Raw genomic sequence first — 20,855 nt, forward strand, 5'->3', positions numbered from 1 at the left:
CTTTCATAAACAAATTAAGGTAAATATTTATATAAAGACAATTATAAAAGCATAATAATAAAACACAAGACATAAAACATTTCTACATGTTACAATTTTGAATGTGGTGCTGTTCCAGATATTTTATACACAAATTGATGAGCATGATCGTAATGAGGATTGCAAGCTGCACGAACTCTCTTCAACCAAGCTCTAATCTTAGGATGTTTAATACGAACATCATAATCGGCCATACCTAAAATATAAACATATTTATATTAATTTGTATTATTAACAATATAAAATGCAAATAACTTACGTGTTTGTTCAATTTCACAAGCTGCAAATATGTCGGCCGCTGTCATATGTTTACCACACAAAAAATCTGAATTATCCAACCAGATATTTTCGATAATACCTAAATTGATTTCCATATAACTTTTCAGATTTTCAATTTTTTCTTGTGATGGCTTCTTTCCTGTTAATAGAGGATCTAACCAAACAGTGCGAAAATATAAAGAACAAGTTGCTCGCAAAGTAATGTGCTGCCATTCCAAAAATTCATCAACACGTGCTTGTTCCACAAAATATTTGGGATATAGATATTCAGGTATTTTACCTTTTGAGCTAAGGTATCTGTAATGGAAAGGGAAATTAATTAAATGTTAAATTGGTGTATACATTTTGTTTTTCTACTTAGTTTACTTCTTTTTTAAGAAACAAAACAGAGAATGGACAAGACGTTACCAATAAAGCTGTGTGTTATTATTGTCTAGAAGCATGAAATTAAGCATCTATAAAAGGGAACTTTTTGGTACTTTTTCGTTCTTCATAAGGTACTTTTCGAATATTAATATTGGATCTGGAAACATGAAATTTAGCATAAAGAATCCGGAGTAATGACTACAAAAGGTACTTTTTGAATTTTCTATAATATTGAACCTAGAAACATGAAATTAAGTATGAAGAAGCCGGATTAATTGAGAACACATAAAATGGAACTTTTTGTTTTTCGTTCTACAAAAGGTACTTTTTGAATTTTCTATAATATTGAACGTAGAAACATGAAATTAAGCATGTAGAGCCCGGATTAAGTTAAAACACATAAAGGGGGACGTTTTCGTTCTTCAAAAGGTACTTTTTGAATTTTCTATTATATTGAACCTAGAAACATAAAATTAAGTATGAAGAGCCCGCCTAAAATTGTTCCGAAGTCACATTTAACAGAGTAATCGACCCATATTCTGTATTTCGGTTACGTTTACGCATTCAGTTACGCTACGATCGAAAAAAGGTATTCCAACAAAAAACTGAATCGTAAGAAAAAGGAGAAGCAATTCCATTTCGTTTCAATGCTTTACGATTGAGTGTATTCTGCATTACGGTCAAAGCTACGTTTTTCCAAGTTGTTTTTATGTGGCGGAGAGTCGAATCGAAATACAGACTACCAAAGTTGCCAAAAGGAGAAAATTTCGATTCGAATTGAAATGCAGAATAGGGGTGAATAAGAAAACCGACCTAAGAATGCTACCATGCTAACAAAGTTTTAAATATTATTGAAATGCTGGCAGAAATAAAGAAAATTTTATTTATAGTGGATTAATTGACGACCTAAAAAAACTACAAATATGTTAAAATTGTCTTCATATATTGATTAAAGTTCAATTTTTAATATTATTCGAAGTTTTTTGAAAAACTGTTTGGCTATTTTAAATTCTGTTTATACAATAATTTAGCTGATAATAATACGATTTTATAATGAAGAAAATATTCAAAGAATGTGTTGTTTTTTTCATACTAATTTGAACAAATTTCCTTTTTTATCACTTACCTCAAAATTGCAATACTTTCAGCTAATTTAAAACCATCGTCAATTATGCATGGCACCTTTTGGAAGCGATTAATATTTGTTTTGTAATCCTCCGTTAAATGTTCACCTAATAAATAAGAAAATATAAAAATAAAAATTCTAAAAATGCATCTTAAGATAAACAATTTTATTTATGAATATGTATAAACGTAAGTATATTAATCAAAAATATGTACATACATATTACCATAAAACAAATGATAAGATTAATATTTACAAAAATATAACAATTACTTACCATTTCTTAACGCTACTGGACAATCCTCAAATTGTACTCCACTCATTTTGAAAATTATATACAAAGCCCTAGAGGGCTGTGACATTAAATCATAATAGTAGGCCAAAGACATTTTACACTGTGTTGTAGAGTCCACTGAAATAAAGAATTTATAAACAAATTTAATGTCTTATTAATAACATATTAGTAAATTAAAATTAATTAGTTTTTTAATGTGTAACTTTCTTTACAAATGATCTTACCTTCACTAAAACAAGAGTACTACTAAACATTTGTTTTCTCTAAAGGTGAGTCGGGTGTATTTTTGCTCATTTCTGTTTTGTTTTTTTTTTTTTTTTTTTTTTGCAATATATGTATGTATGTATGTACATCACAAAATAATCTCTTTGTATTTTAATGTACAGTTGAGTTCAACTATTGTGAACTATAGCTATAGAGCACATATTGAAACATTTACATAAAAAATAAAATTTAGATTTTTAATTTAGATTCTAAATTATAACAATGTTTTAAAGTTTTTATTGAATTTTTGCTTTCAGTTTTTAATAAAGTACTTACATTTTGTAAAGTAATTCTATACTTATTTTATAAATCGTTTATCTTCTTTGATGAAGCAAAACCTTGAAAAACACTCTCAAAACAAATAATTCTTAAAATAATAAATATTGTTAATAATATAAATTAATTTATGTTATTAACTTGTTTTATCTAAACATGTACTTTAGCCAAACTCTACTGTAAATGAGTTTTGTTGTTTATAGATCTTTATTCTGTAAATTTACGCTCTTAAGTAATGTTTCTCTTTTGATTTTGTATTTTGTAGTTATCATATGTTTGTTTTTGAATCAAAGGTCGAATTTACTTTATGTTTAAGTGAAAATTCATAGTACGCATCAGATGTGTATCAGTCAGTTTTACAAAAGACTTATTTTAATTAAGCTTATTAATAAAACTAAATTTATTAAAATTAATTTTATAAATAAATTAATCTTTTACATTTAAAAATAATTTAAACTAAATTTAAACTACTTTTATTGCGACAGACAGCAATGAATACAGAGGATTTTTATTCGAATTTTTCTAATTCGAAGTGCTAGCTCTAATCCGCATTAAATTTGTCGACAACTCGTATGTTTAAAAAGAATATATCATCACCTGAAACGCAAACGGCCCTAACTAACCAAAAATTCAAAATCGATTTTATTGTTGAGTCTAATATATTGCAGCAAAACAAATGTTTACCAACAAAATTGGACTCCTCGAACCAAAATTTGCGATTTTATTAACAAAAATCAGAACATTTAAATATTAAAGTTAAAAAGTCCAATTTATCAATTTTTCTATATGCCATTGTCAACTACCATAACAAATGGTATTAAACAATTTGTTTATGGAATAACAATAAATCGCATTGATAAAAAAACAAACATTGCAGTTTAGTTTTTTGTTTCTCTTGTAATATTTTTAAAATGTTAGATAGGGCCGTTTGCATTTTAGGTGATGTATGTATAAAATCTCTCTCAACCCGTTAAATATCATTTAAATCCGATAAAATTTATAAGAACTTTCTTAAATACAATAATCTTAATGATCTTACTTTAAAAATATTTAAAAATTGAATAATAATTGTGTGTGAGTTAGTTGTGGGAATAAAATATCAGTAATTTTACGTTCGATGTTGGAAAGAATCTCTTCATCATTCAATAAAACAGATCATTCCGTTTTGTTTTAATAATCACCATTAAGATCGTACATTGCGAATTTATTGACGAAGCGTTTTTCAAAAACAAAATGAAATGTATAACTACAAAGATAGGTTCAGCCGACCCCAATCGAAATTTACATATCAACTTAATATTATGTATAAGACGTATTTAACATTTAAATAATTAAAAAAAATTTTATTAAAAATTGAGTTTAAAAGTTGTAATGGTTTTATTTTAGTATTACACCGTCCTAATCTCAAAGTTAAACACGCACCAGAACTGCGCTTAGCTTTATATTTCGTTTCAAAGGAGCACATTTAAAAAAATATATGTACATATATAAATGGAAATGAAAAAATAATATTGAAAATCTCAATAGATATTAAAAGATACAAATTTAAAGATATTTTTGATATCTTTTTATCTTGACAGTATAAAACAAGTAAGAAATTATAGTCGGGCGTGGCCGACCATATGATACCCTACACCAGTTATGAATATTAAATGTGATTTATTTTTCATAATAAAGCATTTATCTTCAATATTCCCTTGTTCCGATACATTTAAGCAATTTATGGATGAAAAACTAATTTTCTGAAAGAGGCTTTATATGGGGGCTAGGGGCAAATATGGACCAAGCTCGATAAAATTTTGTGAATATATTTATATTGACATAATATTTTATTGTGCTGAATTTCATCGCGATATTTGTGTTTATAAGCTAATTTGGGACATTCAAGTAATTTTCTGAAGGGGACTTTGTATGGGAGCTAGGGTCAAATGAGGCCCGATCTTTATGAAATTTGGCAGGGTCATCAAGACTTCTATAAAACTTAGTTGTGCCGTATTTTATCGATATATCTGTATATTTAACATAATTATGAGCTCAGAAGCCCTTTTCGGGGGGTTCTGTTCTATGGGGACTAGGTGAAATAATGGACCGATCTTAACCATTTTCAATAGGCTTCGTCCTTATAAAACGTGCGTGCCGAATTTCATCCAATTATCTTGAAAATTGCGACCTGTACCTTGCGCACAAGGTTTACATGGACAGCCAGCCAGACGGACGGACGGACGGACGGACATGGCTTAATCGACTCAGAAAACGATTCTAAACCGATTGGTATACTTTAAGGTGGGTCTAGGACGAATATTTTTGTATGTTACAAACATCAGCACAAATCCAATATACCCTCCCCACTAAAGTGGTGTAGGGTATAATGAAAATAATACAAAATATTTCCCAAATCTTATTGTTTTGTTAATATCGAATTTGGCATTGTTTGAGCAGTAAAAGTATTTTAAAATATTTTTTGAAAAATGTACTTTTTTTAAATTTTGATGCCCTTTAAATTGGACACAGGATCACGAAATAAAAAGCTAAAAACTTAGCTTTTCTCCATTAAAATAATGGTTTGAGGTGTAAATCATCCGGTTCATGTCTAACGATGTTTTTTCTTTTTATCTTACAGTGTTATAGTAGAAAAAATATATTTACATGTAACATCATCATAGCCCAATATATCACTTATAATATTAATCATTTTAATTGATTTTTTTCAACTAAAATTTATAATAAATTTAAATTTAAGCTTATCAAACGTAATAAGTAGCACAACTTCTTCTTAATAACTAACTGTATTACAAATTTGGGTAGATTTCAAGCCTAGAGCAAATTAAAGGTTATAAAGGTAAAGCAATAAAAGTAACATTAAAATATAATAACAGAACTTTTATTAAAATTTACACAAAAAAAAGTAATTCGAAATTAAAACAAGTAAGAAAGTATAGTCGGACGAGGCCGACCATGTGATTTATTTTTCATAGTAAAGCATTTATTTTCAATATTCCCTTGTTCCGATACATTTAAGCAATTTATGGATGAAAAACTAATTTTCTGAAAGAGGCTTTATATGGGGGCTAGGGGCAAATATGGACCAAGACCGATAAAATTTTGTGAATATATTTATATTTACATAATATTTTATTGTGCTGAATTTCATCGCGATATTTGTGTTTATAAGTTAATTTGGGACATTCAAGTAATTTTCTGAAGGGGACTTTGTAGGGGAGCTAGGGTCGAATGGGGCCCGATCTTTATGAAATTTGGGTCATCAAGACTTCTATAAAACTTAGTTGTGCCATATTTTATCGATATATCTGTATATTTAACATAATTATGAGCTCAGAAGCCCTTTTCGGGGGGTTCTGTTCTATGGGGGCTAGGTGAAATAATGGACCGATTTTAACCATTTTCAATAGGCTTCGTCCTTGGGTCAAATAAAACGTGCATGCCAAATTTCATCCAATTATCTTGAAAATTGCGACCTGTACCTTGCGCACAAGGTTTACATGGACAGCCAGCCAGACGGACGGACGGACATAGCTTAATCGACTCAGAAAACGATTCTAAGCCGACTGGTATACTTTAAGGTGGGTCTAGGACGAATATTTTTGTATGTTACAAACATCAGCACAAATCCAATATACCCTCCCCACTAAAGTGGTGTAGGGTATAAAAAGATAAACAAATTATTGTACAAAGTTTAAAGCACAAACAAAAAATAATAAAGAAAAATAAAACATATTAAGAGAAAATTAACAATTGAGCAGAAAACAAATAATAAAAATCTTATCAAAGAGAAGTATTTATAATCAAATTTAAATACATATGTACATAATAAAATATAAATAACAAAAAACCACCAACAGTATACAGCAAAATTGGTAATCAATTGATTTAGAATATCAAGTCAATTATTTTCAGTTAAAATTTTAACAGACAAGACCATGGATGAAAACTGTTTAAAATATTACTTTGACTTTTTATCGCAACCCTCAAGAGCTTTGTATATATTACTTAGAGAAAGCGGTACCAAGTTTGAAGCTAATCAAGTGGATTTACTAAAAGGTTATTGAGTTAAATAATAAATAAAAAAATATTCTAAAATTTATTTATAATTACAGGCGAACATCAGGATGATGATTACAAAAAAGTAAATCGTTTTCAAAAAGTGCCAGCCATAATTGACTATGTGAACGATAAAGAATTGCATTTAGCTGAAAGCATTGCCATATTAAGATATTTGGTCGAATGTAAAAAAATTTCACTAACTTTCTATCCGTTGGACTTGGAGCTAAGGGCTCAAGTAGATGAGTTTTTAGAATGGCAGCATACGACTATAAGAACTTCATGTTCTTTATATTTTCGTTTTGTTTGGGTTCAAGAAAAGTTAATAGGTGCTCCAGCTTCTAGTGGCAAGATTGCAAAATATCGCTTATTAATGGAAAAAGATTTGGAACTAATGGAAAACTTATGGCTTAAAGATAATACATTTTTGGTGGGAAATTCTATTACGGCAGCTGATGTTTTTGGTGCTTGTGAAATTGAACAAATAAGTAAGTATATTTGTATTTTAATATTCAAACAGTTTTTAATATATCATTAACTTTTAGGATGCACAGGTTATGAAATTAAATTAAAATTTCCTAAAATCTATACATGGATTGAGAATGTTCGCAGAGAATTGAAACCGAATTTTGATAAAGCTCATCATGTGGTTTATACTATTGAAAAGGAAACAAAATCTAAAGATAATAAATAAAGTAATAAGAACTTAATATTTGTAAAACTAGATTAGCCGTAGATTATTAGACTAATTTCGTAAAAGGCTTTGGATTTGTTGAAGTCGGACATAATTTTATATTAAAAATTAAAGTAATAGCTATAAAACCAACAATTTAGAAGTCGATATTGAAAGTCTTGTACATTGTTAAACTCATCGTCAAAATCTCTATGTTTACTAATCCTTAGCTCAACATCTAAATTAGATTAATTGCAAAATATGTATTTTGAAATTTTTATTAATAAATCAAATCCACAATTTAATAAATAAACACTGACAATATTTTTCATTTATAAGTGATTTTTGTATATTAAAGAATAGAAAGGAATTTTTAAAAAATAAACTTAACGACTAAACTTATAAGAGAAAGACGTTCAATTAACTTTCCAAAGTTACTTGATCACGATGTATGAAAAAGGCCGATATAAGAGCAGTAGTTTGAGGGCCTTCCGTGCAACCCTTGGCTAAACGTTCTTCTATAGAAGCCATTTTTATTATGAGTTTATTCATAACACTCATAGGAAGTTCCACTAAAAAAGTAGGCACAATATTTATAATAAAAATCGGAAAAGTAAACAACAAAACTTACGCCTCATAACAAATAAATGCAATTCTGTGAGAATATCATCCAAGGCCAAACCTTTAACCGATTTAATACGATGTATTTCTAAAGCAAAACAAAAATTTTCAATATGTTTTCAAATAGTGGACTAAATTCCAAAAATTACCATTGTAGGCCTCTTCGAAATGTCTACAGGACAAAAGAGTTTCCAATATTTTCTCAATATCACTACGCAAAGGATGACCAACACAAGTGTAAACATTATCCTCATTGACAACATCAAATGCCATGCTAGTACTTTGTAAAACATTTAACACCTTACGCATATCACCTTTAGAAAGAGTCATTAAAGCCTTTTTGCCATCTTCGGTAACATTTAAACTTGATTTGCCAACAGCAAAAAGAAAAGTAATTTAGTAGATTTAAGTAGTATAGAAAAATATTTTGCATTTCCTTACTCTTCCAACTCAATAATTTTATCCAAACGCGGAAGTATTTGTTCCGGCACTAAAGGAGCGAAGCGAAAACGTGTACATCTGGACTGCACAGCAGGAATGATTTTACTCAAATAATTGCAAATAACACAAAAACGTACATTCTCCGTGTACTTTTCAATAATACGCCTAAGAGCATTTTGGGCATCATTTGTCATGGCATCTGCTTCATCGAGTATGATTAATTTAAAAGTGCCACTAAATATTGTACGAGTAGAAGCAAAATTCAAAATTTGACCTCTAACAATACCAATACCTCTATCATCAGAAGCATTAAGTTCCAAAACCATGGATTTAAATTGGGCCGGTGTATACAATTGTTTGGCACATGCCAATATGGTACTAGTTTTACCAGTACCAGGAGGACCATAAAACAACAAATGTGGCAATTGTTTTTGGTTGATAAAACGATTAACTACAGATTTATGGGAAGATTTTTAGGAAAAATTTTCTAGAATTGCAAAAAAAAAAAAAATAAAAAACAAAACTTACTGGTTGATATAATTTCTTCATGGGATATTAAATCATCCAATTTTGAGGGACGATATTTTTCCACCCTGTAAAAGACAACACAAATTAGTTTAATTGTTAATTTCTTCATGTTTATAAATTTACCATGGCATGCGACTTGTTTTTGCTGCATTTTCTTCACTCATTATTATTTATTTATAAATTTTTACAATTTTGTTAACACTTTTATTACACACGGCGAAATTATTTTAGCATGTAAACAAATTTTTGTGCAATTTGCGCCACAATTTTTTTAGCTGTCAAAATGTTGAAGTGCTACCAGATTGATATTATTGTTAAGATTTATGGTTGCATTTTAAAGGGAGTATTTTAATATCAAAAAAAATATTTACAAAATGTTATGTCACACATTTGTAACATAAATTTCATAGAAGAAAGTTAATTTTTGGCATTTTATAAGAATTTCTTTAACTTATATATGTATATAGCTTCAAAATATTTTATTTCTGAAAGCTAAATCTATTATTTTTGACATGCTGAACCAAAATCCGTCAAAATGTTTAATTATTTACAAAATAGATTTGAAATCGGATGAATAGTTTGAAATTTAAGTTCGTATTAAACCATATACAGGTAATTTTAGAATAAAAAAATATTTTCTGGAGAGTTTTTAATACTTTGCTATTTCTTAAGTCGTTTGATACAAGAAACATTAACAAATGTATATTAAATCTGCTTTTTATTGTATTACAACGAAAAGATCTATCTTCATATTTGTTCAAAATGTATATAATGAATGAAAAATTAAAATTTTCTAACGATTTACCGAAATAAACAGTTATTTTGCAATCCTTTAATGGACGACGGGATAGCCTCATTATTTTAATCCAAAACTTAATTTTATCGTGATATTAGTGTATATAAGTGACCGATTTAAACCATTTAAAATAGGCGTCGACCTTGATCAACTCAGAAAGAAAAAATATATTTGAGTGCTACAAACTTCAGCACAAACGCATAATACCCTCCCAACTATAGTGGTGTAAGGTATAAACATAATAAAAATGAAGTCAATAAAATACAATATAATAAAATATAATTAAATCATTTTGATATGTTACAAAATTTGATTAAATTTGTATTAAAAAAACTATAAACAATTTTAAAAATACATTAAATTTCTACCCAGTCTAAAATATTTCGATAACACTACCGTTTTACAGCTGTTTAATGATAGCTACTACATATTTTTACAACCATTCACGATTACACGTTTATATTTGCTCTCAGCAAATAATATTAATCGCAAAGGTAATATAAAAAACATTTCTGCGTAGAACAAGACAATTGCGAAAACATTTTTAAAAGTAACAAGTGAAATAAATAATAGAAAATTCCAGAAAGTAAAATAATATACGAACAATATGTCAGCTTCAACAACGGAGAAAATTAGTGAAGAAATAAATTCTGTCGAGGAGAAGAAACCGATTTTCCGGGACATTGATGCAGATGATACACCTGCTGAGGCCACAGAAATTGAGTCGGCATGTATGAGCTGTTTTCGTTCGGGAGTCACACGTTTGTTGTTGACGAAAATTCCCTTCTTCAAGGAGGTTGTCTTGATGTCTTTCAAATGTGAATTTTGTGGTTATGAAAACAATGAAATACAATCGGCATCTGAGGTACAGAAAAAAGGTGTCACCATGGTCTTAGAGGTTAAAGATGCTCAAGATCTAAATCGCCGTGTTGTTAGATCTGATTATACTTTAGTAAAGATACCCGAGGTGGAACTAGAAATTCCAGCACAATCGCAAAAGGGTGAAATCACCACTGTCGAAGGCATTATCGATAGAACAATACGTGGCTTGAATCAGGATCAAGATAAACGCAGAATAGAACATCCAGAAGCAGCTGCCTCTATTGATGCCTATATTGAACGTCTGAATGCTTTGAAGGAACTTAAAGCACCATTTACTTTAATTTTGGAAGACATCAGTGGCAATAGTTTTATCGAAAATCCTTTGGCCCCAGCTATAGATCATTTTTGTAAGGTCACACACTTTACACGTACCAAAGAGCAAGACCATCAATTGGGTTTTTATGATCCAGAAGATGTTCCCACCGAACCACAACAAAAAGAGGAAAACCATTTGTTAAAACCCATAACAGAAGGTTCCTGGACATTGGAAGATTTACATGGTGAAGTTTTACAATTTCAAACCTTGTGTCCGGAATGTCGTTCTCCCTGTGAAACGAATATGAAATTGACTACCATTCCTCACTTCAAGGATGTGGTAATTATGGCAACTGTTTGTGACGTTTGCGGTAACAAAACAAATGAAGTTAAATCTGGTGGCGGTATTGAAGAAAAGGGTACTCGTTTCGAAGTTCGCATAGAAAGTAATGAGGACTTGACCCGCGATGTTCTAAAGTCGGAAACCTGCAGTCTAACAATACCCGAATTGGATTGTGCCGTAGGACCCTCAGCATTGGGTGGTCGTTTTACCACCGTCGAAGGCATTTTAACTGCAATGAAAGATCAATTGGCTGGAAATGATGTAATGTTTCACGACTCTTCCGATGAAGCTTCAAAACAAAGATTTCAAGGTTTTGTAGAGAAATTTGAAGAAATTATTAATTTAAAATTTGTTGCCACACTTGTATTGGATGATCCAGCTGGCAACAGTTATGTACAATCACTCGCGGACAACGATGAAGTTGATGATAAATTAAAAATTACAAAATACGAACGAAGTTATGAACAAAATGAGGAACTGGGTTTAAATGATATCAAAACTGAAAACTATGAACAACTTGAATCGATTGCTGAATAATTTTATTTTACTTATTAATAATTTTATTTTTTATTGAAAGTGAATTTAAATGCTGGTTTAACATAAATCCATTATTAATAAAAAAAGTACTAACTATTAAAAACTACTTTTGAAAAAAATATATATTTTAGTTTTTAATTGATTTAATTAAAATTTACTATGTTTGAATTATAAAGTTATAAGAAAATATCAAAAATCTCTGATCACGAATATTTTCCCTTAAAATTATATTTTTACGAAAACTAAAATATGTGATCAATTGTGTATTCCATCATTAATTTTTATATGAAAAATATAAAATTGGCTTTCCAATTGAGCGAATAACGTAAATCTGTGATCACATGTACATTCCATCAAAAATCGATTTTTATGAAAACAAAATCGCCTGTAGTTTCTTAAATAACGCTCCAATTGAGAAAATAATACAAAGCTGTGATCACTTGTATATTCCATCAAAAATCGATTTTTATATGAAAAACCTAAAAGCTGATACAGTTTCTTATAGTTTGCATATTCCATCAAATATTGATTTTTATATGGAAAATTAAAATCGGTCTTAAATTTTCAGAAAAGGTACAAGCATAATATGAATAATATTGTTAACTTACAGTTAAAAAGCATTAATTCACACATGAAAGCTTTGTTTTTACTTACAGTTAAAAAGCATTCATTCACACATGAAAGCTTTGTGTTCATCCTTTAAAGCTCTGTTAAGAATAACATTTTAATATGTTGTTGTACAGCCTGGAAAGAAATTTAAAAATATGAATGCGTAAAAACATAAAATAAAATGGAAAAAATAGTGGAATTATAGATGTGTGGATGTATGTATGTTAATGTGTCGTCCTGTTAGTGGGAATTTATTATTATAAGGCGCAATTGTTAAACAAATTGGTACAGTATTGGTGAGTTGGTTTAAGCGAACGACATTACGCCAAAATGTATTAATGCTGGCGGCAATAAAAACAAGTGATAAGAATACAATATATGCCAGGACGAAATGATGATGTCGACAAGTAACAATACAATTTCTTGCTTTTTGTTTTTGGATTTTTTCCTTCAATAGGAAATTTAGTTAAAGTAATAACAAGAGATTTAGGTCAAATGGATAAAAATGTATGAAAAGAAAGCTAGAAATACAAAAGCAGGCAGGAAATTGACACTAATAGTTTTAACAAAAGATGATAGAAATAACATAAATTAAGAAGATAATTAAAAAAAAAATAGTTAATAACAGTTTAAAGAAGGATATAATGAAATTATGAGTGTGTATTTATTAACAATGATATCTTTACTAAGTATTTAAACTTTATAGGTCTAGCTGATTGGAAGAGATAAAATTAAATTGTTTTTAATTCAAAAAGGATTGTTAGACAAGAGTAAATACTCGAAAATATAGGTAAAGTGCAGGTTTTATATAAATACAAATCATAGAAATCTTATAAAAATATATAATTTTTAAATTTAATTTAATATGATATTCCAGGTAATTACACCTTCGTAATTGGAAGAAATTGTTAAGAACATTTACATAAGTAAATTACAGGATTTAAAATTAACCCACTATTCTTCTTTTTTTTTAATCAATCTCTTTATCACACATCACGCATAAAATTTGTGAAAAATATTTCTTGGTTGGTTGATGAAATCTTTAGATGTCTAAATGGATGGATGAGTGTAAAAGAGCAACAAACATTTGTTTATGCTCGTATATGCTCGTAGTAAAAGAGCATCATCACTTGTTTTTGTTTGTTGTGCTGTTGAACAATTTCACATTCATTCATACATTCCAAAAAGCACCCCCAAAAATCTTTGCATGTCTGATAAAAACCCATAACCAAAACAAACGAACAAAAACAAAACAAAAAAGTCTCAACACTTTTGGCGCTCTTTACAAAATTCCAATAGTGTTGTAAAAGTCAGGAGAGGAATCAAATGCACTCAATAAAGGGCCTTTGTCAAAATTCGACTTTTCAGAATATATGCTGGATCTTTATTCTATAAGTATGTAGCCATGTTAGTAAGTCTGTCTGATATCACGATACGGTCCGAACAGAAAGAACTAGGGGACAAAAACTATCCACAAACATTCTCTATGGATGTGGTTTATTTGGTATTAAAAATTAGCTCCTATATATATTTAGTATCCCCCAGAATACTGCTTAGATTCTCATAAATCGTAATAAAATTTAGCACACGAATTATGGATAAGATTGGCCCTTATTTAACTCTAACTGGCTTAAAAATATTTGTATATCCATTTAATTCAGGACAAACAAGTTTTGTTAGTACTCTCTACTAAATTTCATGGTAATTAACCCCCATATAAGGTATAAAATTCGACATAAAAAAGTTTAATAGAAAATAAAATCACACTACAAAATGTTATGACGATCGGTCCTTAATGGTCGCTTTCATATAACCCTTTATATTATGAAAATTATGAAACCGGGTAATCGGTTTATAAACTCTAGACATTAATTATTAATACTGTAGATATCAGTCCACAATTGAACCATTCCGAATTGCCCAATTTCGAAAATTAGCCTAAAATACATACATATTAATATCAATATATGGTAATACAGTACAGCATAAGTAGTAAATCAATTAATAAGAACTTAAATTCATAATAGGTCCATTTTCCGAAACCCAGAAATTTAAGACCCACCAAAGCATGGGAGGTGTTAGAAATTCAACATTCTTACTTCTTTTATATTTATAAAATTTTGCTAAGTGATTCATAAACCAGTCAATAGAATAGTCCATAAAATAATGCATAGAATAGATCATAGACGAAACCATAGGAGAGTGTACAACAGTCCATAGACTAGTTCATGGAATATACCATAGACTAATTCATGGAATAGTTCATAGACTATAATAGTAACTAGTCAATAAAATAGTCCATAGACTAATCCTTTGAATAGTCCATAAACTAGTTCATAGAATAGTCTATTGACTAGTCCATAAATACTGCGTCGAAGAGTCCAAACGATAATCCACAGACTAGTCCATAGCCTAGTCCATATATAATCAATAAAAAAATAGTCTATGGACTACTTAGTTCATTGAATAGCAAATAGACTGGCTAATCAATAGAATTGTCCATAGACCATTCCCTAGAATAGTCCATAGAATATTGCGTAGAATAATCCATAGACTAGTCCGTAGTGAATTATAATTTGTATGGTATATTATTAAATCCACATACTACATACTTTACATACATATGTATATACATACATAGTTCAAAAAAGGCCCCTTTTAACAATTAACCGTCTACTTAATGCTGAATAATGCAAATTACAATTCAAATACAAACCGTAGCAAAGCTCTCTTACATTTCCACTTCCGTTTTTGACAATTTGCTACCACTACTACCATTTGTTTTCCTTATATTTATTCTTTTTTCGGTTATTCTAGATTCTTGCTGTGAGTAAAATAAAAACAGAGAGAACTTGTGATAAGGCGAGCGACTAATGAGAGCGGCAAAGCTAAAACATCGATGAGCGAGCGACGACACAATAAATTTGCAAAATATGTAACTGGAAATATGTTGTGGGAATCTGGGCAGAAAGAAAATCTATGTTATGAAAAATTGAGCACAACTATTACAGTTATTCTGTTTTTGAGTGTCGACACGAAAAGAACGTTAAAATTTTACGGTTGTTTGAATAAAAAAAAGTTAAATATATAATATATTTTAAGGAAAAAACGGTTTAAAAACAAGCAATACAACAAAATCACATAAATCCTTATTTAAGGATTTTTTAATCCTTTGCAATAAAAAATAATAAAATTAATTATTAAACGGTATTATACACATTTAATAAAGCAAATGAAGAAAATAATATGCAACTTCCGTTGATTTTTTTTAACAAATTGACAAAAAAAAAAATTTAAAACGAAAAAAAAGTGAACAAGGAAAAATACTTCCTGCGTAAATTTGGTGTATATACCAACGTGCCGGATAATTGAAAGTGTGCGTGTATGTGTGTTTGACTCTGTGTTACATTTGTCCCGAAAAGAAACGATTCGTATAGAGGTGCTGGCTGGCTGGATGGATGGCTAGCAAGCTGGATGGTCGACTGTATGTTTGGTTAGATGGTTGACATATCTTGACTGACTGACTGGCAAAGCTGCCTGGCTGAATGGCTAGTCGGGAGCTTGCTAGGGATGTGTTGGTGGTAACCTCAACCTGACCCAGCATCATCATCATCAGCTGCATATAGCATACATACAATATTTATATACATACATATAGTATATTTGCAAAAAGAAAAAACATACATACAAAATATACTATAGTATAGTACATATAGTATAAAGTTTTCGTGCAAACTCGTATTTTATACATAGTAATTGATGCTGCTACTGTTTGGCCAAACCTAAATATACATACATACACACATACATCATTTACATTATATGTATGTAGGAATCTGTGTGTGTGGTTTAATACATCAATACACATAATTTGTACCGTGTGCGTTCTTTATTGTCCTCTATAACTTTTATTTCGATATAAAGAATCATTTTGCAATTTCAACTTTAATATTCACCTAGACTTACTACACATTTCTTTACATATTATTTATATGCATTTACCTGTACATGTAAATATGTATGTATGAGTGTACAGAGATTGCTATTAGTTACCAGGAGTTTTTATTGTTGGTTTTGGTCAGGTTTTCCTTGCATCTACGAACACTATCGCTTTCGTTTTACGTTCCATTACTATATCCTGTTATTAAAATGAAGGAAAATAAAATAGGAAAAATATTTTCAACATTCTGGATATTTTCTGAATAACTAACTGACATTGAAGTGGATACATATTAGGGTGATCGATTATTCGACATTTTCCAAAAACCGGTTTTCGAATAGTTCGAATAGTTGACATTTAAAAAAAACCGGTTGATATTTTTCAAATTCAGAAAAAACCGGTTAACCGGTTTTTCATTATAAATAAAAAAACATATTTTAATTTGAAAAACTTATGTTTATGTTTAAATTTGATTAATAAAACATGGCCCGAAATGATTTTTAACAGTTTAAAAGAATATAACTTTAGATCTAGTCGTCTGATTTACATTATTTCTTTAATATAAAAAAATTAGGAAAAAAGTGGGACACTTCTGTTAAACATAAGGTAATCATAGCTTATTTTAAAAGCCCTGTTTAGGAAATTTGCATAGGCATTCCAACACTTCCATAAAATTTCAGCCGTAAATTAATTATTGTAATTGGAATATAATCTTAAGATTGATAAAATTTTATCAAATAGTTATCAATTTTACAAATAAATTTTTTTAATTAATTAGGAAAATCAAAAAAGTTTAACTAAAGGAGCTTTAGAAAAATATACGCTAGCTCCTCGACTCGAATATTTTTAAAATTTAGGCGGGCTGTATTATTATTTACTTAAAAATTTCATTTAAATAATCTTTGAATACAAAGCAAATAAAAGTATTCGAAACCGATTTTTAAAAAGTGAAAAAACCGGGTTATTCGATATTCGAAAAATCAACATTAAGAAAAAACCGACACTGGTAAAGCAGAAAAAACCGGTTTTAAAACCGGTTGAAAAATCGAGTCGATCACCCTAATACATATACTATATTAAGTAATTATTGTTTAAAGTGCAATTTGAAATTAGTTCAGTTTTAGTTTAAAAACGTAATGTTTTACATACTAACTGTTGTTACGAGATATAAACAAATTTAGTTTTCTATGCGAATTCAAGAGTTTATAAGTTAATTAATAAAATAATTTTTGAAAAGATGTAATTTAAACTTTTTAATTACACATTAAAGTTGACACACCCATTTGCAAGGATTAGTTTGGATGTATTCATAAAGAAGTTTTGACCCCAAATCTCATAACTTTTGTGTTAAGTTTATTTTTTTTTATTATTATATTTCTATTTAGGATTTGTTGGACTCAGGTTGTTATTAACATGAGCCGGTTTATCATCAAATAGAAAAATTTGCTCCAACATAAAATAAACGTTTATATGTTTTTTTTTTTCAAGACAAATAATTTTATTTTAAAAATATGATCCTTAAAACAAGCATTTAAGCTTGAAAAAAATTAACTTTCAAACAAAAAATTCATACAAAATTTAAAATTAGAATAAAAAGTTTTGAAATTGAAAAATTTTAAAAAATTGGGCTTTAATCAAAATTACATACATATGAATCCCCACGATACAGTGATTTCTTTCAAACTTAACTATTGAATTCAGTTAAAAATAAATCGATTACAGTGGTGGAAAAAATGATAGAAATTTTTATAATTTTGGTAAAAAAAAATAAATTTATCATTCAGAATTTCATGACTTATATCTCAAATGAAAGGTATTTAAGTCTTCATTCATCTATTATTAAGATTTTTAGAGAACTTTTTTGAGATAAATTTAAAATATTTTAGAACTTTATATACATATATACTAGGTTATTCAAAAGACTAACCGTCAGTCGGTTAGTCGATAAGTTTTTGTCTATGAATTTTTAATTAATTTTTTTTAAATCAATTTTTTAATTCTTTTTTTCAAAATGGTACTCTTAAAGGTAATGGTCTAAGCTTTTTTTGAGCAAAAAAAGAAAAACGTCCATTTTGAAAAATAGGGAAACATGAAATGGCAAATTTTGAAAAAAATCTTATTCTTAAGTTAAAATTTTTTTGATTGATATTCCACTGGCATCCCATTAAGCGACTAAAAGCCCATAAAGGAAATTGCATAAGCTTTCGTTTTAGCAAAAAATGATCCATTTAAATTTTTTCCGGAAACAGTGAAGAAATAGTTATTTAAACTCTTTTGCATAATTTTTGACTGCAGCGAAAAAGTAATATTACGTTTCTATAAAATTTAATATTAATCAGTAAAGGCATTTTCTGAAGATGAACCTTTATGTGGATAGGGTCAATTATGAACCGATCCTTATAAACTTTAATAAACAGATTTATGTTCTTAAAGAACTTGTTTATATCGAAGTTCGTCACTGTACTGCTGTTATTAAGCAAGTTATGGTTAAAGGTGTTTAATGAGGGGGTCCTTGTCGGGGTAGGATCAATTATGAACCGATCCTTACCGAATTCGGTAGAGAGATTTTTGATATCATGTTATTGCTTCGCCATACTGTTATTATTCCTTTCATTTTCTGAAGGTGTCTTTATATAGGGCGTAGGACCATAATAAGTCCAATGTCCGCCATATATCATGGTATAGTTTTTGGATACATAAAACTAACTTGTGCCAAATTTCATTATGATTGCTTCATAATTAACTTATTTATGAGACTTTTGAAATAGTATACCGGCGGACACTTGTATGGTAGCTATGTGAAATCGTGGACCGATCGATATTGCTCATTTTCAATACCAAACAAATCTTATCTATTGAAAATAACTTAATCGTGATTTCAACAGATAGGCGGATGTACATGGCTAGATGGATTTAGCATTTGTGGTTTTACGAACAATATTTTGATATGTTACAAAGGAAAATCAATACACCCCCTTTTTTGATGGTGGGTATAAAAAGAATCAAAATATCATGCCCCTACTACATATGTATATACATTCTAGTACAAGTTGTTTGAACTAAACGAAGATTTCTGGATTAGCGACATACAAAAATGTCGCCCTTTCACATCTATTTAAGATCTTCGTAGTAGTATTTTTGATGGCTGCTGTAATCCTAGCAAACTTCATTTGATTATTTTTGAGAAACGAACTTTTACACCATAAACCTAATATTTATATGCTAGTAACTATGTATATCTAAAAGGACATTTTGAGAATAAAATATATTTTTTTCATATCTAAACCATTCACAGTTTAATTTGATGTTTTTTCTTTGTTATTTAAAATGTTATTTCGTCCTACTTTCTTAATGGGCTATTTTAAATAAATCCTAGTTTTACAACTAAAAAATGTTAAACATTTTATGTTATTTTTTTCGCAAAATTTTACAAGAAAACTTGTCATTTCCGTTTAAGCATTTGTTCTAAAAGTATTCAAAGATTTATTGTTAAGGATTTTCTGTCTAGTCTTTATGATACCCAAACCCCATTTAAATTCAGACAAACTATGTACTTGTTTTGCTTTTTTTCCGAATAATAAAAAAAATAACAAAAAATCCACTTAGTTCTGCTACATTGAGATGAAAAAGCCAATATTACATGTGACCTCAATGTAAACTTAAAAAAAAATAACCCAGCAAAAAAAGGATTTTCCAAAAAAAAAAAATTAATAATTTTTAAAAAAGCACATTAAAAGTAATGATTTTAACTAAGACTTAAAAAAGGAAGGATGTTTTTTATAATTCCTTTTCGTCGTTTTTAAACTGCAGTTTTGCAAGAAGGTGATTTTGCAAGTTATAAAATATGACTTCCAGAGAAGTTAAAAATTAGCACTTTAGTGTAATTTTGCAAGTACGGATATTGTAATTCCTTTGAAAGTACTTTGTTATTTATTGCTGGGAAGTAAAAAGTATCACACATACATAAATACTTCTACAAACTTATTGTCGTTATAGTGTTGATTCTTTATATTATTATGCTAAACAAGAGGGTTGCTAATGTCCTTCTCCCCCTTTCTGTCCTATGAGAATAGAAAAAAAAATAAAATACAAATAAAATGCGTTACGCATTTAAATGTTAAGCAAAAAGTAGTAACGTTAAAAAAAAAAAGAAATCATAAACGAACAAAACCAAAAAAAGGCGCAAAAAATCTAATGCGTAAAATCCTTAGAAACGGAAGCACACACAACCACGCACATATTCATAGAAATAAATAACAAATGTCGTATTTTATAATAACAAAAACATACTTTAGAAACAAAGAATGTTTCCCAAAAACAGGACATTAAGTGAAAATAGAAACACTATGGGATAGGATGAAAAACTAACTAATGTAAGATATTGACAAATCCTTTAAACTGACCTACACATGCGTAAATTTTGGAACATTTATAAATAATTAAATTTTTTCCAAATATTTTTTGTTCACTTTTAATAATCTCTGTTCTATAGTGATTTTAAATAGTAAACCACTAAAACAAATACA

At 28.9% G+C, this 20,855-nt stretch overlaps 4 protein-coding genes across 9 annotated transcripts in view; 3 read left to right on the forward strand and 1 right to left on the reverse strand.

The window, feature by feature from the left end:
* Nucleotides 1–14: 14 nt before the first annotated feature.
* LOC119601017 (replication factor C subunit 5-like) lies at nucleotides 15–9,291 on the reverse strand. Of its 3 annotated transcripts, none has more exons than XM_037951664.1 (6): nucleotides 9,091–9,265; nucleotides 8,968–9,032; nucleotides 2,088–2,222; nucleotides 1,811–1,916; nucleotides 299–615; nucleotides 15–235 (listed from the first exon to the last, which is right to left on the reverse strand). In XM_037951664.1, exons 1-6 carry the CDS (start codon nucleotides 9,129–9,131, stop codon nucleotides 90–92), a joined length of 810 nt encoding a protein of 269 aa, XP_037807592.1. In that variant the 5' UTR covers nucleotides 9,132–9,265; the 3' UTR covers nucleotides 15–89. The 3 variants fall into 3 exon arrangements, with proteins under 3 accessions (XP_037807592.1, XP_037807593.1, XP_037807590.1); XM_037951662.1 differs by lacking the exons at nucleotides 15–235; nucleotides 299–615; nucleotides 1,811–1,916; nucleotides 2,088–2,222 and adding exons at nucleotides 7,640–7,949; nucleotides 8,009–8,086; nucleotides 8,148–8,362; nucleotides 8,440–8,890 and having other exon boundaries at nucleotides 9,091–9,291; XM_037951665.1 differs by lacking the exons at nucleotides 8,968–9,032; nucleotides 9,091–9,265 and adding an exon at nucleotides 2,330–2,465.
* Nucleotides 6,537–7,504, forward strand: LOC119601018 (glutathione S-transferase theta-1-like). Its single transcript, XM_037951666.1, has 3 exons — nucleotides 6,537–6,704; nucleotides 6,761–7,192; nucleotides 7,250–7,504. Exons 1-3 carry the CDS (start codon nucleotides 6,584–6,586, stop codon nucleotides 7,396–7,398), a joined length of 702 nt encoding a protein of 233 aa, XP_037807594.1. The 5' UTR covers nucleotides 6,537–6,583; the 3' UTR covers nucleotides 7,399–7,504.
* A 912-nt stretch (nucleotides 9,292–10,203) lies between the features above and the next one.
* Nucleotides 10,204–11,921, forward strand: LOC119601016 (zinc finger protein ZPR1). The gene has a single exon (XM_037951661.1). The coding sequence runs from the start codon at nucleotides 10,371–10,373 to the stop codon at nucleotides 11,778–11,780; it is 1,410 nt and encodes a 469-aa protein (XP_037807589.1). The 5' UTR covers nucleotides 10,204–10,370; the 3' UTR covers nucleotides 11,781–11,921.
* Nucleotides 11,922–15,414: 3,493 nt separating this feature from the next.
* Nucleotides 15,415–20,855, forward strand: part of LOC119601013 (proton channel OtopLc) — an 84,478-nt gene continuing 79,037 nt past the window's right edge. For 2 of the 4 annotated variants that reach the window (XM_037951641.1, XM_037951638.1), the window contains exons 1-2: nucleotides 15,426–15,596; nucleotides 20,625–20,702. The gene's annotated coding sequence lies outside the window, so the exon portion shown is untranslated. Of the gene's footprint in view, nucleotides 15,735–20,624; nucleotides 20,703–20,855 lie in introns of all 4 variants that reach the window. The other 2 variants (XM_037951639.1, XM_037951640.1) reach the window with 2 other exon arrangements.

This window comes from Lucilia sericata, unplaced genomic scaffold (assembly GCF_015586225.1).
Source record: "Lucilia sericata isolate MDLA Ls3-8-SP2 unplaced genomic scaffold, ASM1558622v1 Contig000135F_arrow, whole genome shotgun sequence".
Classification (NCBI taxonomy): domain Eukaryota; kingdom Metazoa; phylum Arthropoda; class Insecta; order Diptera; family Calliphoridae; genus Lucilia; species Lucilia sericata.